Here is a 17,107-nt window from a genome sequence, read left to right on the forward strand (position 1 = left end):
TGTTCTATCGGCTTATGGCACTTGTAGAAGGTATGTCAGTCAAATGCCAGTGCAGCATGATACTTGTACCCCAGGACATACTTCAGCAGTTGCCAGGGGGTATGTGGAAAGACTGGAGTAGCTCAGCTATATTAAACTTTTTTTTAATTATTATTGGGTAAAAATATTTGTTTTGAGAGAAACATGAACCCAATAAGATTACAAATTGGTATGAGGCAGCTACAACAGGCCGACCGCACAGGACACGCCTCCCACTGACCTCAGACCCTAACACCACATGTAGAGATTCAGAATATGTGAAAACTAGCTAGCAAGACTTGTAGGATACAGAACAACTTATGCGTTTTGGGCTTATTGTCTTAAAGTTGTTCTGTACCCTGCAAGTGTTGCTGGAGCTTTAGCTCTTTAGACTTTTCCCATTCTCCATTCACCTTTTTGAAGTAGGTGAAGTAAGTACTCTGCTTCTACAAAACTAGCTATCAAGCAAGCAGAAAAGTAAAACAAGATCATTGAACAACATGAATAAATAGTTTAAACCGTCTTCTGACACTCTTAAGTGGTAAAAGTATGAATACAACTGACTGAACATTACATTACAGTTCATTTAGCATTTAGCTTACAATAAGTGTAAACAATCATGAGGATACTCAACTCGGAGCAGCAAGAATCTTGCAAGTACATTAGCTTCAAATAGGTGAAATCATTTAAGTGCAGTACACCTTCAAACAAGCCAAACCAATGTAAGTGCTACATTAGCAGAGGTGCAGTCGAAACAGGTGGGGTTTGAACCTGACTGGTCTTTCACTAGCACATACCAGTAGTTAGACAAAAACATCAGAGGATTCAAAGTTTTGACGATCCCTCAAGTAAGAGTCTTACTTTCATTGTTCCCTCTCTTGAACCCCTTTTCAAGAGAGGTTAATGGCAATGCCATGTATGTATATCTCTGGTCTCATTACAGTGTCCTGTTGTGGACTCCATGGCATATGTTGTGCATCCAAATGAGTAGAGCTCTAAAAGGCCTAATCTTCCTAAAAACCCATCGAGGCCAAACCTGTAGAGCGTTGTGGTAGGTACGCTGTAGGAGCAGGGCTTTTCATGAAATTCCTGTTCTGAATGCGACATGTGAACCACTGTTTCATTAGAGCGCCACATAACCCGCCACTGACTGAATACACATCGGAGAGACATCCACTGAAACCCACTGGGACAGAGTATGAGTCATGCCAAAGCAAGCAGAGTAATGTGTTCCCAGAAGATTAATGTGCAGCCCTCACCGGCTGACTTCACTGCTGCCGAGCTCAATCGACTGCCACTCAGAGTGGAATTCAGCTAAAGGCAGATTGTTATTGACTGTTTCAATTTAGCATATGAAAAGACTCTGAAAAGTTTGGAGCCAGTTGATTTGACGCATCATGATGTGGCACTCAACTATTGCCAGGATGCTGACAAAAGAGCTTTGATGGTGACTCCAGGTTCATAGAATCAAGACAAATTCTAAAATGCACATTTGCTTTTGTTCACTCATCATTCTTTCCTCCTAGAACATTGTGTAAAAGTTTTTATGGGGGCATCTTTCAGTCTGTCAAGCTTCTCTTCTACACCTTGTTTCTGCACCTCTTATACCCCTCAAAAGCCCCTCCCATACCCCACACTCCCTCTCCCCCTCCAACTTTTGCTTGGCATTCCCCATTGGCCTTTAGCACAGTTGGCACCGGCCCTCATATCCTTCGTCCACTTCCCCCTCCTCCCTAATCCCCCCCTCTTTTACTCTCTCATCCTCTCGCTCTGTCTCAAACCTCCTGCTCTGACCTGGAGAACGAAAATACTTAATTGGGGGTTAAATTCATGACTTTTACACCTTCACAGTTTTTGTTTGAAATCCAGAGAAAGAGAGAGATTTGACAAAACCTGCATGCAACTGAAATGATGATTTAGCCTGCATCCTTAGGTTTGTGCATGTTCTGGAGTGAACTAGACTGTCAAAACTGAATTTATACACTTTTCGCTGGGGGCTTTGGCAGGCACCGTTCAAACCAGGCCAACAGGTGTCATTTGTCTTGGAAGCCAGTCTTTCCCATGCAAAATGAAGCTTTGGATTGTTCAACTGTCAGTCAGTGTCGACATGTTGAAACAACCTAATGAGTCATTAAGAATTCAATCAGATGAATTTGAAAGAGGCTGACGAGGCTGACATTTAATGATCCCCAAAGCCTGCACGTAGAAATGCTCTCCCACCAGTGCCACCTCAGCTTAAAGGAGACGTGTTTGACGACTTTTTGTCTTGCCTTACCGTCTTCTTTAATCTTTGCCAACGTTTTCCTATTCTATTAAAGGAAAAGTTCAACATTTTAGGGATTATTTGCACATCGATGCCACTCTGTTAGGGTTGGGTACTGTTCACATTTGAACAGATACCAGTTCCTAGAATTTAGTAGCGATACCCAACGGTACCTTTTTTCAGTACTTTACTCTCCGTGCTAACAAAAAGTTGAGTTGTAAAAGATAAGCGCAAGCTTCACAATTTCAACATTGTTATTTATTTAGAACAATTTTTCACACCACACAAAGTGAAACCCCTCTCGCCGCCTGTCAGTCTGTCACCAGGACAAAGTGTGAGAACAAATATTGCAGTGTTGTCTGCGTCAAGTTTTAATAAGTGTAACCACACTCAGCTCGTCACTCACTTGAACAAGCTGCAGGGTTGACAGTCTCTCTTCTTCTTCGGCTCATACTCTCACTCGGATGTGCTCTCAGTTTATCACTGTTTGATTGAATGTGAATCGACACTCTGTAGTAGCGACGTAATTCAATCGGTACCAATCCCTACTCTCCGTAAGGACATCAGTTTCAATTGACTGATTAGGACTACATCGCCCCTTCACTTGGATGCGATTGTATTCACTTCCCCTCAGCACCTTCTCCATTGTCACCTGTCACTTCCTCTCCTCCCTCCCGCCACTTCAGACAAGGAGATTAACATCAGACTGAGCGCAGAAGCATTGAGAGAGGAGGGAACCGTGTGTGGAGAACAGCGAGAGAAAAGAACCATCTAACAGGCTGCTTTTTCTCAATGAGCTTCAAAGAGCTGTCGCATCAGAGACGCCAGGCTGCACTCTTCTTCCCCTCTCCTCTCACATATACACTATCTCGTACACTCAGACGCACGTCTAGGCTGCTTTACCCGTCTTTCCTCGTCCGTCCTCTCTTTGGATTGGTTAGTCTCTTCGCCTCACTGTTGAATCACGTTTTCTGCCGTGCTACGTCACTGCACAAAGAACCCGTTGAACCCACCGTCCCTCCCTCCCTCTCTTCTCGCTCTGCCACTGTGTCTAAGACTCTCTGCAATAACACTGTCTAGTCTCAGGTGGCCATTCATCGCCGGCTCCTCTGTGTAATGCAGAGCTCGACTGAGGGCTACAGGCGAGGACACCCTGAAGTAACTGAGCAAATAGATCTCTTTGCACCCTTAGCCTGGCACCGTTACTAAAACACAGTCAATTTAGTCCTGGAATTGTGTCATTCACAGTCTTTCAGGAACTTGAAAAGGCCATTTCCAGCTTTTGTTTGCAAGTGCTGCTATGTGTGTGTATGGCTGAGGGTGTGTGAGAGATGGACCGACAGTGTGACAGTGTGCTTGTGTATCACTGCAGCACAATGCAGCTTGTCAGGCAAGTGGCATTCTTTTTGCTTCTCTGCTTTGTCCCCATTCACCAGTGTCGCCCAATTTTCTGTCAGTACCGAATGCAAATACTGAACCTCGGCACAGAATAAAGCGCATCTCTCTGTAAAAAGTGGCACAAAGGAGATCATACACTGACAGCAGTCTGACTTTTCATCCAGAGCGCTCCTTTCATTCAGCAGCCGGGCTGAGGGAGACATGGTGACCTGCCAGGTCAGGGAGCAGAGCTACACTAGTTCTTCATTCAGCCTGAGCAACTGAGGACAAAGCAACATTTGAACTTGTGACCTCACAGGTTAACATGCACACTTATCTTCCATGCAGATCTCAGAACATGCAATAGCTTTCATATTCAGTATATTATATCTAAAACCGTAGCGCTCAGTCAGACTGTAATGATGTTGTCATGAAGAGCGACATCCTCCAGCTGCTCTATAGACAGAGTAATGGCGTGACTCTGACAGCAGCCATGCTGATTTAAACTGGGCACATTTTCTGTTTACCAGCTGTGCGCTCAACATCCACATCAAAGTCATTTGGAAGAAAAACCTCAAACCAAAGTCCTGTGAGCCTACACAGTCCATCTAATTTAAAGTCGAAGGACCAAGTCCAAAAGAATATCCTCTAATGACATCATAAATTGAAGTCTTGTTGGCGTTATGTCTCTGAAACAGTTGTGTTCTTGTAGATACTGACTTTTTAATCTCATAGAAAGCACAGCGTAAATGATTTTGAACAGGTGGATTTACCCTTTAAAGAATGCACAGTAATGAATGTCCTGAGTTCTCTCTCTCACCATCGCTTTGTTTTGTCATGGCCACATTGAAAGGTCATGGTGATGTTTATGGTTAAAGGATTTTGTCTTCACGCAGCTAAATCATTTGTTTTTCCCTTCAATAAAATCCATTTTTACTGGAACTGGAAAAAAGGTCTTTGTGTACCCACAATCTAATTCATCCAAACAATGAGATTAAACATGAATCATCTCGACTGAGTGTCTGCCAATCCAGCAGGAAGCGTGTGTTTTCCTAAATAAGTTTTAGTTTAGAGTAGGCTTAACAAAAGATATAGGATCGCCCGAGGGGACTTTCTCATTGCTGCAGGATCCAGATCATCAGTTAAGACCAGAAAGGACTTATTTACCCAGCCACAGTTTTTCATTTCTCTCTGACATTGATGTTGACAAATGTATTTATTTTTTAACAAAGTCAAATGAAGCGTGCCATTGCAATTGTTATTATCCAGGCTCGGTGCTGGACGTGATCAAGCACATCATCTCGCGCGGCGAACACAAGACGGGCGTCCTGGACGAGGCCAGCATAGCCACGGTGTTGAAAGACGTGCTCGAAGGCCTCGAGTATCTACACAAGAACGGACAGATCCACAGGTAACGAGACTCACGGCCCCGCACACTGGTACTGTAATAGAACTGGCTGTTAACGCTAAGCACGGACGCTTTATCAGACTCACCTTCAGGGTTTATGGAGCAGAAACGTTCTCGTCTCTGATACAGGATACCTTGTATCTTAAGCACAGAGGATCCCACCATAAATAAGATGCATTTGAGACAGATATCCTATAAATACGTTTGGTATATGGAGACATCTTTACATGCAAACTGTTCTAATGCCAACTCTCATTGGGTTTATTAACGTACTTATTAGCATAAGTGGCTGTTTTTTATATATGACGGTGACTAATTGTATCATTATGTGGCCTTATCATGAGGCGGCATCTGTTGTCTTCATACTCCTTTTGGGCTTTCGGTGATTTTGTCACATATTTCCTCCGTCTTAGTCCAAAAAATAAAGTAAAACCTGGCAACCTGTGCAAATGAATTCATGACTTCAGTCTAAAAACGTTGAAGTCGTTTGTATGATTCAGATGGGAATGGCATTTTGAGACGGCTAGAGGTCAGGGTTGTTATTGGGATATGTATAGAGATGATGAGTACGCTTCCCCCAATGGGACTGCAACAAGTGCTCCAGAAGAATAAGCAGTGCACTGATGCGTTTATGGCTTAAAGCTTTAATAATGATGCACGCAGTCAGGTGTTTTAATGAAACTGCAACAACTCTGTCAGCAGACGACGGAGAGTTGCAGTATGGATATGGAATGTGTGAATGACACATTTGCGTGCCACAGGAAATGAAATCCTGAAAGCTCTCCGTAAAGCCAGTTCAAGACCTGCACTCAAGCTGTTACCTCTTCTGTATTTAATATCCTTTGCTCACTTTTTCTCCCACTGGCACACATATAGCACGGGACAGGCTACGTGTGTAAATAATGCAAAGCTTTTCAGCTTGGTTAAGTCCTCCGCAGAGAACCAGAGGGAGGGGTTTGATTGAAGAATTTGACCTTGGGCTTGGATGAGGAATGCTTAGGTGAAGCATCTACTCATTAACTTCTTAATTAGAAAACTGTTGTATCCTATAGATACTATAAGTAGAGATGCATGGATATAAACTATTTCAATTACTGTGTTAATTAAAAGGCGCTATACCTCTGCTGCAGCATCTAAGTATCCACTTTCAGCATAATGTGACGGGTTATCGATCAGTGCCAGAAAGATGGAAATGGTAAACCTGCCTTCAACTCTGCGCCCCGTCTGAGGAGACATTAGGGAATCATTAATAGAACATTCATTTATCACTTCTGTCCACTGAAGGCTCTGAGGTTTGACTTGTGAATGAGAAGTTGTGAGGTAATCCCGCAGGACGCTGAGAGGCGAGTCTGTGGTCAGCTGATGTAAACGTGCTCGTATGGCCGTGTCAAGTTCCTCCTGTGTAAACTGAATCGTAGGAGTCGGAGCCCCGGGGGGCAGGGGTGATGGAGAGAGTCAAGAGGGTGAGGCTTGAGGAGGAGAAGGAGAGAACGTGTCACATGATATGTTCCATCCATCTCAGGACTGCAGGAAAAGCAATTAGAGTCTTGCGGCCCGTGCCGTAGCCTCAACCGGAGACATTTACCACAAGACGGCGAACTGCTCCACCTCCACATTCACAGCAGCTCGGAAAGTCTGTGATTCAAAGGTGACACTTGTCCTCTAACTTGAGCAGCAGGTAGACACCGTGCACCAACAAGAGAAGGATAGTGTAGATTCTGTCTGTTGAATCTGAGAAAATCAGCCTGCAAATTGGATTGTATTAAAACCCTGCGGTGGGAAGCTCTTTGCCTTCCTCGTCTCTGAAAGCTCTCGTCTCCTGAAGGTACACGAGAGGGCTCTGCCTGGCAAATTACTTGCAATGTGGTTTAGCAATGATCAGGTAATGGCCGTAGTTATGCCGCCTCTGGGAGCGTCTGGGAGAGTCTCTTGTGGAAAATTGACAAAATAAGAAATAAAAATTGATTTGGAAAAACTGATGAGATGAAATTCAGCAGTATGAAGAAAGCAATCAAAAGAGAGAAGCAGAGGGGAGATATCGTTGTGGGTAAAAGGGGCACGGTTAGGAAAGGGGAGGTGTCTCGTCTCCATAGGAGACCCGCAGGGCGTCTCATAAACCCTTTTCTTTTTTACAGCCTTGTTAGGCGCTCTGTGAGCCTGCCACCAGGATGTGATGTCACATGAGGTGACCCGGTGGAGCTGCAAGGTGCGGGAGCTGCCAGATGAGGAAGATCAATCTTTGTGACAGTTTCATACCGTGGCCGTTCCCACCTGGCCATCATTTCAACAGGTCATAAATATGAAGAGACCACACGTATCTTGTTCATTTTCAATGTTCTTAGATTGCGTATCACCTTTTTAGTTTCTGGAAAAAGTTTTGATGTCTTCTTCTCGCTGAATCCCGTCTACTGTTGTAAGATATGGCCAGGATCACGAGTTGGGACTTAAACTGCAGGTTTGCCTTTTTCCTCTACAGTATTTATTTGAACTTGCATGGTGCATTGTCACCACCTCCTCCTCCTCTTCCTCTCCTTTGAATGTTAATGACTGTCTGCACTCTGCAGCCTTTTTCTCAGAGCATTACGATCTGCTGCAGTGAACCAAAGCCTTCATGGTAGTTGAACGATGACTCGGATCGCCGTGATCACTCTTTGTGAATGATGTAGCTTCGTGGAGTGGAGCATGTTCAATCGACCTTAAAGTAATATTAAGATATTGTTTCTCAGAGATGAGTTGAGTCATATGTCGACCGTGAGAAACGGGTTCTGATTAATACATTTAAAGCCACTTCATGTGTCTGCGCTGCAAGACATGACTCAGAGGAGACGGTGGTTTGTGTAAACCAGGAAAGGTATTTTGGGATACTCCCAGACTTCAGCCTCAGGTGGTCAACTCTGCACCCCCCCCCTCCAATCCTTAAAAAGCAACATCTCAAATGACGAGACGTAAATCATCCCTGTTGAAAACTAACGCCCAAGGTAGAGGTCGAGCGTGTTCCTTTACGCAGAAGTGGTGAGTGCAGGACACTGTAAGACACCGTGCGCTGATATCACCGAGCTGTTATGTCAGGCCAGCAAAGTGACAGTGGGACAAGCCAGAGAGCCGCAAAGCACAGACGTGCGTACGGCAGCACACATTTCTAACGGTGCTCTTTCAAAAGCCACGGGCAAAGGCTGTCATGTTCGTTTTTCATCCACCCCTTCCCTTCCTCCGCATCGTCCCTAGTGTGACCGTTGCGTAATTGAACTCGTCTAGACACAAATGCACATCAAAGTTTTGCCACATGTAGTACACGCGCGGCTCTTTCTGCCTGAGCTGATGACTGAACACTGAGTTTAGACGAGGCCTGGACACGGTGCTGCGTTCAATCCCAGTCTGCTTCTGGAGAGTTTTATCATCCCAGCAGTCGTTCAGTTTTTTTTTTTTGCCCTCCAGTGGGAATCCCCATGTTTTGCTTTCAGCCAAAGGTCCTAATACGTCCCATATGTTGCATTCCTCCCTGTGTGGCTCACAGTTCGACTCTCCCCGTCGCAACGAGATCGGCTGTGCTTCGCCTCCACGCTCAGCAGCAAATGAACAAAGATCTGAACTGCGAACTCTTGAGTCCCTTCAACACACCGGTGCCTTGACTGGCTTGTAAAGATTGTATTTCTTGTAACTACAGGAGAAAGGCTGCTCATTATTAATAATACTAATAACCATGATAAACATGCACGAAGGGCAAAATTAAAAAGGTTAAATAATAACAACAGGGAGCTCAGATTAACTGAGGATACGCTTTAGAAGATAAGTATTTAGAAGACTCAGACATCCGAACTGCAGACTCCACCTCCTCCACCTCAGCAAGCGTTCACGTTCCCAGGTTTTACATTTTATAGTGATCCTGGGGACATTGCAGCATTCATTTCAAGTTGTAAGCATGCTTCAGCAGTATTCTTGTGCAAGAATATTTCCAACCACTACAATTATCTCTGCAGCATTTACCCCCCCTGTACCAAAAGAAGTGAGCCTTTTGTTTCTCAGAAGCTGAGTCATGTCTCGTCTCCAAACCTGCTCTCCAAAGACCCATTTGTGTTTTTACATTAATTGAGTTTGCTGGAAAGGATCCAACAGAATGTCTCCTTCAGTGCAAGCTGCAAGCTTTTTACTCTGGTGCCCCCGTGTGGTAGAAAGATGAACTGCTCCGCCTTTCAGACTTTAATCTCTTCTCAATCATTTGTCTGCCTAACAGTCCAGTTTTAAGATCTGTCTCTGGGTAATTTGTGCAAATGAAATCTGTTAGAAGTTGTTGAAGGTGGTGTCGGGGCTGATGGCGCTCCGGGGTTGCTCCACTTTCATGTTCCTTGTCCTGTCGAAGTCATTCTCTCATTATTCTCCCTGAAAGCCTGAGCATCCTCGGTGGCACTTCCTTACTTTTTTATTTCCTCGTCTTTCACTTGACCCTCTCGACTTCTATCACTTGAACGTCTGTTGCTATGACAACGGTGTCTGGCTGGTGAGGTGGCAGTTCTGTGCAATTATGAGCACGGAGGCAGACAGACAGGCAGACAGCTGTCCCTGCTGAATCCTCATATCACCACCAGGGGAGGCTGAACAGAGATGAACACATTAACTACAGACTGTGAGTTGCCAATAAAGTCTTAAAAAAAAGAAACCCCGAGTGGTAGAAAGATAAAAGCTTTGAAGACTATTTCTTTTACCAACATTTGGGACGAGTAATCCAGTAAAGAAGAGATCCGAAGATTGCATAAACTGGGATTAGAACTAAATTATTATTGGAAATAACTCCTGTGTCGTTACTTTAAATGTCTTTTATTGTTCGCTGTTCACTGTTTCATCTTCATCTCTTGTCTCGTCTCTCGCAGAGATCTTAAGGCTGGAAACATTCTCCTCGGGGACGACGGTTCAGTGCAGATTGCAGGTATTTAAGCACGAGGCAACACCCCCTTTTAGCACCTGTCACCGGTGACCCAGATTAGGTGTGAAGAAGTAGTTGTTGTGTTGCGATCTCATTTGCTCCCATTAAGCTGCCGACTCTGCTCCCAGTGTATTTATGAACCTTTATTGACTTACTGCTTCGGGTCCTTTTTATGCGTTTGTCTAATTTATTTTCCTCTCTCTCCGCTTTCTTCAGACTTTGGCGTCAGTGCCTTTCTAGCCACAGGTGGTGACATCACTCGAAATAAAGTGCGCAAGACGTTTGTGGGAACGCCATGCTGGATGGCCCCAGAGGTCATGGAGCAGGTTGGTCATCTCTAGCACGGAGACGAGGAGCAACCTTTGACAACAGACATTCAATATTCATTCTTTACATTCTTTACTGACGCTGTAGAAATGTGAGGAATGTAGCCGCAGCTTATCATCTCTGGCGAAGCGCTCGGAGACTTTACATTAAGACTCTGGCGCCTCAACCAAATGTCTTCCCATGAACACGGTTGAATGTGTGTCTCTCACGATGAAGACGATGTGTGATTCTGTTCCCACAGGTGAGGGGTTATGATTTCAAAGCAGACATTTGGAGTTTTGGGATCACAGCCATCGAGCTCGCCACGGGGGCCGCACCTTATCACAAATACCCTCCGATGAAGGTGAGGGCGCAATCTCGCTTACCTAGACAAATGGAGTTAACGACACAGAACAGATGCAAAGTCAGTTTCTCCGACTCTCTGTGGATGCAGCCGATCCCAAAGGTCCGTGCCCTTGTGACATTTGAGTAATTATGTTTCTGGTGTCTTCAGGTCTTGATGCTGACGCTGCAGAACGACCCCCCCGCTCTGGAGACCGGCATCACAGACAAGGAGATGGTAAAGAAATACGGCAAGTCCTTCAGGAAGATGGTCTCCCAGTGTCTACAGAAGGACCCTGAGAAAAGGTGTGGCGTGTAATGCCTTCATACGGTCTCATGTAACACGTCAGTCTCCATGTTTTTGCCTCAGCTGCATATGATCCCTGCTTCTGTTAAACATATGTTGCACCTTTTTCCTTCCTCTTCTATCTTTAAGAGTATAAAAGCTCAAACGAACTCATTTATTTTCCTTCTGCTGTGTTTCAGGCTAACATCCTCAGAGTTGTTGAAGCATAAATTCTTTCAGAAAGCAAAGGTAGGTGCTCGAGCTCCCGCTGTGCCTGAGACTCGGTGAGTCAGCGTCCTCCCTGTTTGAGCTGGTTGATGAGTAAAAGTCTGAGCCTGCAGAAGTGATTGGATCTGAACGGCTTCAGTTTGGCCTCTGTTTAATATTAAGCTGCTCTTAATGATTAGGAATTGTTTTTGTAGAAGGTTTGAAATGATTAAAGGAGGGTTAATGTTGGAAAAAGAGGTCGTAATCAATCAAAAAAGAAAAACCATAACGGTCTCTCTCCCTGAGGTGTGTGTTGGTGTCACGTGTGTGTCAGACCCAAGCATTCCTCTCATTATAGCCCACACAGAGCTGTTTATAACAAAAGCACAGATGAGCAGTCTAACTCCAGCTCTAGCTTCCCAGTACCCTAGCAACTGGAACAACTAGAGTGCTGGCTCAGCATGTCACACCGCCCAAATACAACCTGGTTGGTTTGCAATGCATGACCCTGAGCAGCAGCAACACCTGCAGTACTCCGTGTGTCCAGCAGAGGGCAGGCGTTCTGGTACAAATGAGCCTGCAGGAGGGATTTAAAGGATTTTGGAGTGACGGCCAATTTGTTTCTTTCCTCTTATTACAGACTCATGAGTATTTACACGAGAGGTTGCTTCAGAGGGCGCCCACAATAACGGAAAGGTCAAAAAAGGTAAAACGTTGACGGTTTAAATCTGCACGTTGTGCTTTATTGCTAAGGAGATGAGCTCAGCTGTGTGTGTGTGTGTGTGTGTGTGTGTGTGTGTGTGTGTGTGTCGTCAGGTACGTCGAGTGCCAGGCTCAAGTGGTCGGCTGCATAAAACGGAGGATGGCGAATGGGAATGGAGTGATGACGAGCTGGATGAAGAAAGTGAAGAGGGCAAAGCAGCCGTTGCCGCCTTAAGGGTGAGCTGAAGCCACGACAGGAACACTTTAACACTTTGGTTGCACTCTACATGTCGTGTCTTTTAATCGCTGTACAATGTTTAAACTGTCGTTCTCATGTCTGTGCAGTAGCATGTCTGTCCTTTGTCTCTCCACTGAGTCTCCCGTATGTGTGTATGTTCTGTCTGACGGCCAAGGAGCAGCAGGTGAAGCCTGTTAGTGCCACCAGGCGACAAGTGCGCTTCGCCTACCCACTCGAGCTGCCTTCGTCCAGGGTTGTTCACTTGCCACCACAATACAGATGGCATTCCCTTAACAAGGAAGGACTCTCTGTACATGTTAGCGAGGGAGCATGTGACCTGCTTAGAAGGGAGAATAACCTTTGTTGTTACAGTGAGGGTAGTAGACGTGCAAGAGGATGAGCCTGTAGACACTAACATGTAGTATTATGTATCTTTACAGTTTGGATCAGGTTTCATCTTGACTTTTAATTTACGCTGTCACTTTAGACGTCTTCGTAGGCAGGATACTTGATTTTATCAGAGTACAGTAAATCAGCACACAGCCGAGATCCGATCCTCCAGATAGTTGTGCCTTAGGTTAGGTAGGTAGACATGAATAGTTAACATTTGTAAAATGAATGAAACTTGTTGTTAACTAGGGGTTTTACGTTACTTATTCAATCAGAAGTGAGAGTTAACTTTCCTGGAAGCCATCTGTATTTCCATTTCTCTTTCTTAATCACTTTTTATTTATACTGACCAAATCACATTTAATCAATACAAGGCAAATTACTTATCAACCCTGTAAATGATTTTTAATTTGCGCACTAATTACCATCAAGGGATTCAAATTTGACCAAATCTCTTCTGCTTTGATGCTTCTTTACCGGCTCCTTGATGGCAAACTGAACTTTGAATTCTTACACCAGATGTATCTCAAAACTGATGCGCAGTAGTTCAAGCAATGCATGTTTTTTCCCTCCCAATATGAAACGATTACCCTTCTGCCCAGAAAAAGATGCATATTATTAGACACTGTATCCTGAGGATCTGTATTAGTCTTCACACACACGTGTTCCACAGTCTCCTCAGAAACCGCCTGAGCTGATGTGATTTCTGACATCAGCCAGACGCCACGTCAAGTCAGTTTGTCTTCATTTGGGTCTGCAAGGCTTCTGTTTCACCTCAACCTTCCTCGGAGTTGGTTTAAACTATTTTCACTCGTTTACAGATGGGATATATGTAAAACATATTCCATCAAAAAATAAAATTATATATTTATTTATTTATTTATTTATATATATATTTATATATATATATATATATATATATATATTATATTATTTATTTATATATATTTTTTATATATATATTTTATATTTATATATATATATATATTTTTATATATATATATATATATTTAATATTATATATATTTATATTTATATATTTAATATTATATATATTTAATATTTATATTTTATATATATATTTAATATTTTATATATATATATTATATATTTATATATATATATATATATATATATATATATATATATATATATATATATATATATATATATATATTTTTTTTTTTATATATTTATATATTATATAAATATATAAAATGACGTGATCCATTTTCTGGAAATTAAACTAAAAATCACATCAAGTTATCAGATGGGAATGGTTGATCACAGTATTTCCTGTAAAAATCCTGTAAATCCAATATTTCCCTGAAGATCAGACTTCTTATTGATTATCAATATTGCTTGAAATGGCCTAATACACCTTCAGATACTAAAAGGAGTGCTGGCCCGCTCGACACCACAGAGCAACATATTTCATATTACACACTGAACCCCTCCAGCACCAGAGAGGGAAGAGCAGTTGAGGTATTATTAGCTCTGTTCCCACGATGATAATGAAATCACTGCTTCACCTTTTTAAAGGATGAACTCTGTCCACCGATAAACGAGTAAAGTAAACGAGTGAGCCGTTTGAATCCGTCTACCTCTCTTGCTTCCTGTGTGTTCTTTGCATCCACGTGTGCTCTTTTGGTTTTGCTTACCGCCATCGCAGTGAAATCCTTCTCTTGAGTGTTTTCTTCTTTGCGTCTGTTTTCAACAGTCACCCAGAGTGAAGGAGGGCTCACAGAATTCAGAGGTGAGTTTCAAAAGTTGTTTTGTTCACAGTCAAAGTGGCGTTGTCGTATACGCCATATACAAAGTCTAACACCTTGTTTAGGAAGTGGACCTTGAGTTAAGAGTGTTGTCAAACTACAGTTGAACTTTAGTAGATGTGTGTAATGACTGTCATTGATAAGATAAGATCGACTTGTTTGTCCCCGTGTCAAATCTTCCTCGGACCTCAAAATGACAGCGACGCGCCAGCAGCACTTATTTTAAATGGCTGCTTACGTTTGCTTTGAGTCTCACGACTTCATTCCATCAGTTCCTATCAATCACAAGCCGCTGTAGTCGTGACCCCCTTTTTTTAAAGTCACTTCTCCCGCAGGTCTTCCAGACTGCGGAGCCTTTAAGTAGTCCGCTCCAGCCGACGGCCGCGGGGCGGGCAGATCTACCTCAGGCTGCAGGTCCGGTTCCACTGCAGCCCACAGTCAACACTCAACCCACTGCCCAGGCCACGTCTCCCACACCAGGCGTACCCACTGCTGCTTCTCTCACGCAGGTGCGTCTCCCCCCTCATTTTGTTTCCATTGTACTCCTGTGGAAACGCTGCTTTCATTCTACTCACGTGTTAATCTGCATGTTGACAGGTGCAGGCCGCCTCAGGGGTCAACTCCCCCATTAGTTTGGTATTAAGGCTAAGGTACGTTTCCCCCCACATAACAGTCAGTAAGCCAGCAGGTGAATCGGCAGTTTTCTATTTATATATTGCACTTTCAGTTGAATGGAGCACGTCTTATACGTCTAATGATGAACTCTTCTCTCTTGTCTCTTCAGAAACTCAAAGAAGGAGTTAAACGACATTCGCTTTGAGTTCATGCCCGGGAGAGGTACGTGGGAGTCTGTGTATTAATCAACACGCAACACTTGTTCGCTGGTGTCACCAAGTACTTTACAGAACGTCCTCAGGTTGTGTAATCAGTAAGGGAAACAAGTTGCACCTTCAGCTTACTTTGTTCCAGTAACCAAAATATAAAAGCACACAAAGACCTGAGCTCCTCATTTAAACATTTATCAGCCGTGAGAAAGTGCTGACACAGCTGTTTGTTTTGAAACCATAAAAGAAGTTATTCTTGCATCAGGAACGTTTAAGCAGTTATTATTCATAAATATGTTTTAAGTTCTCGCCCGTCACAGTTGGTCTCCTCTGCTCTGACTTCTCAGACACAGCAGACGGTGTGTCCCAGGAGCTGGTGTCAGCAGGCCTGGTGGACGGGAGGGACTTAGTAATAGGTGAGTGATTTAGACACCGTGCACAACGCACCAACGCACCAACGCACCAACGCTCTCTCAATCTCCGTTTGTTTTCATCGAGCTGAAACGTTGCCTTTTTGTTTTTTGTTTTTTTTCAGTTGCTGCAAATTTGCAGAAAATAGTTGATGAACCTCAAGCCAATAAAAATGTCACTTTCAAACTGGTGAGTGCTACAAGTACGAGATGGTTGTTTCTAATACGTCACTGATGGACCTGTTTGTTAGAGGAGTCGCACGAGTAGAGCGAAGAGATGGAGCGCCTTCAAGTAGAGACGCCGAAAGTATTAGTTTGAAGACAATATGGCCGACATTATCTGTAAACGCATCACATTGTAATAGAAGCGTTATTACTCCATCTGTCTGATGCTGAACTCCTATCTATTACCTCATACTCAGGTACAGTCTGCGGCCTTGTTCTCGGGTCTCAACTGGTGCGGCGACTACATTTCGATACCAAACCATGCTGTCCGTGCGGGAGGCGTCGTTTTTCTACACCTATGATTCGACTGCATCTACGTCTCCTTACTTCTTCTTTCTTCTTTCTCCCTTCTTCTTCGCTTTCTTCTCTTTCTTTTTTCTTTACGTTCTTTTCTGTTCTTCGTGTGTCCCGCATCTTTCTCAATCCTGTTCTCCTTCTCCTTCTCCTGGTTCATGGCTTTTCAGTTACCTAGGTCTTCTGCTGTTCGATTGTTTCTTTTCAATAATAGATCCTTCAAACGCTGCTACATCTTTCTTTTCTGGCTATTTCCTGTTCTTCGTTAAAAAAAACGCTTCTTGCTTCTCCTTGTTCTAAGTCTCCTTCTCATCGCTTTAATATCTTACTTCTCTTCTATTCTCCTTCTAAAAACTACCTGTCAATGGCATATCTGCTGTCTTTCTTCATATCGTCAATTCAATTCTAAATGCTTTTGTCTCCTTCTTCTTCTCTCTCTTTCTCTTCGATTCCCTGAGTGTGAATTCTTAATCGTCTTCTCCTTCTTTTCGTCCTTCAGGAACTTCTCCTTCTCCTTCTTCTTCCTTCTTCTCCTTTCTCCTTCTTCTTTCTTCTTTCTCTCCTTCTCCTCTTTATTCGATCTCTTCTTTCTATCCTTCTCCTTTCTTCGGTCTTTTCTTTCCTCATCCTTCGTGCTTACTTCTTCTTTCTTCTTCTCTTTTTTCTTCTCATCCTTCTTCTCATCCTTCTTCTCTTCTCTTCCTTCTTCTTCTCTTCTTTCTCCTTCTTCTTCTCCTTCTTCTCTTTCTCCTTCTTCTCTTTCTCCTTCTTCTCCTTCTCCTCCTTCTTCTTCTCTTTCTTCTTCTTCTCTTCTCTTCCTTCTTCTTCTCCTTCTCCTTCTTTCGTCTCATCCTTCTTCTTTCTTCCTTCTGAGGGAGGAGAGTGGAGGTAGGCCGGGGGGAGGAGAGGGCTGAGAGGAGCCTCGAGATCTTTTCCTTCTTCTTCCGGAGGCTTTTTAGTGTTTCTGTTGAGAGTACTTCGACTCCGGTCTGCTGCTGAAGGCGGAGTTGTTCTAGCGGCTCCTCCTCCTTCTCCTTTTCCATTTTTTGTTTCTCTCCTCCTCCTTCTTCTCTGCTTTCTTCTCTTTTTTTTCTCCTCCTCCTTCTTCTTCTTCTTCTCTTTCTTCT

General features: G+C 43.5%; 1 protein-coding gene across 2 annotated transcripts in view; it reads left to right on the forward strand.

Moving 5' to 3' along the window:
- Positions 1 to 17,107, forward strand: part of oxsr1b (oxidative stress responsive kinase 1b) — a 34,993-nt gene that overhangs the window by 15,518 nt on the left and 2,368 nt on the right. The window contains exons 4-18 of one of the 2 annotated variants that reach the window (XM_029457914.1): positions 4,928 to 5,069; positions 9,932 to 9,987; positions 10,201 to 10,310; positions 10,553 to 10,654; positions 10,805 to 10,938; positions 11,119 to 11,167; positions 11,766 to 11,831; positions 11,942 to 12,064; positions 12,241 to 12,318; positions 14,176 to 14,211; positions 14,563 to 14,736; positions 14,825 to 14,877; positions 15,012 to 15,064; positions 15,399 to 15,467; positions 15,587 to 15,651. In XM_029457914.1, the coding sequence (XP_029313774.1) occupies positions 4,928 to 5,069; positions 9,932 to 9,987; positions 10,201 to 10,310; positions 10,553 to 10,654; positions 10,805 to 10,938; positions 11,119 to 11,167; positions 11,766 to 11,831; positions 11,942 to 12,064; positions 12,241 to 12,318; positions 14,176 to 14,211; positions 14,563 to 14,736; positions 14,825 to 14,877; positions 15,012 to 15,064; positions 15,399 to 15,467; positions 15,587 to 15,651 (1,310 nt within the window). The remainder of the gene's footprint in view (positions 1 to 4,927; positions 5,070 to 9,931; positions 9,988 to 10,200; positions 10,311 to 10,552; positions 10,655 to 10,804; positions 10,939 to 11,118; positions 11,168 to 11,765; positions 11,832 to 11,941; positions 12,065 to 12,240; positions 12,319 to 14,175; positions 14,212 to 14,562; positions 14,737 to 14,824; positions 14,878 to 15,011; positions 15,065 to 15,398; positions 15,468 to 15,586; positions 15,652 to 17,107) is intronic. The other variant, XM_029457915.1, reaches the window with a different exon arrangement.

This window comes from Cottoperca gobio, chromosome 20 (assembly GCF_900634415.1).
Source record: "Cottoperca gobio chromosome 20, fCotGob3.1, whole genome shotgun sequence".
In the NCBI taxonomy this organism is placed as follows: domain Eukaryota; kingdom Metazoa; phylum Chordata; class Actinopteri; order Perciformes; family Bovichtidae; genus Cottoperca; species Cottoperca gobio.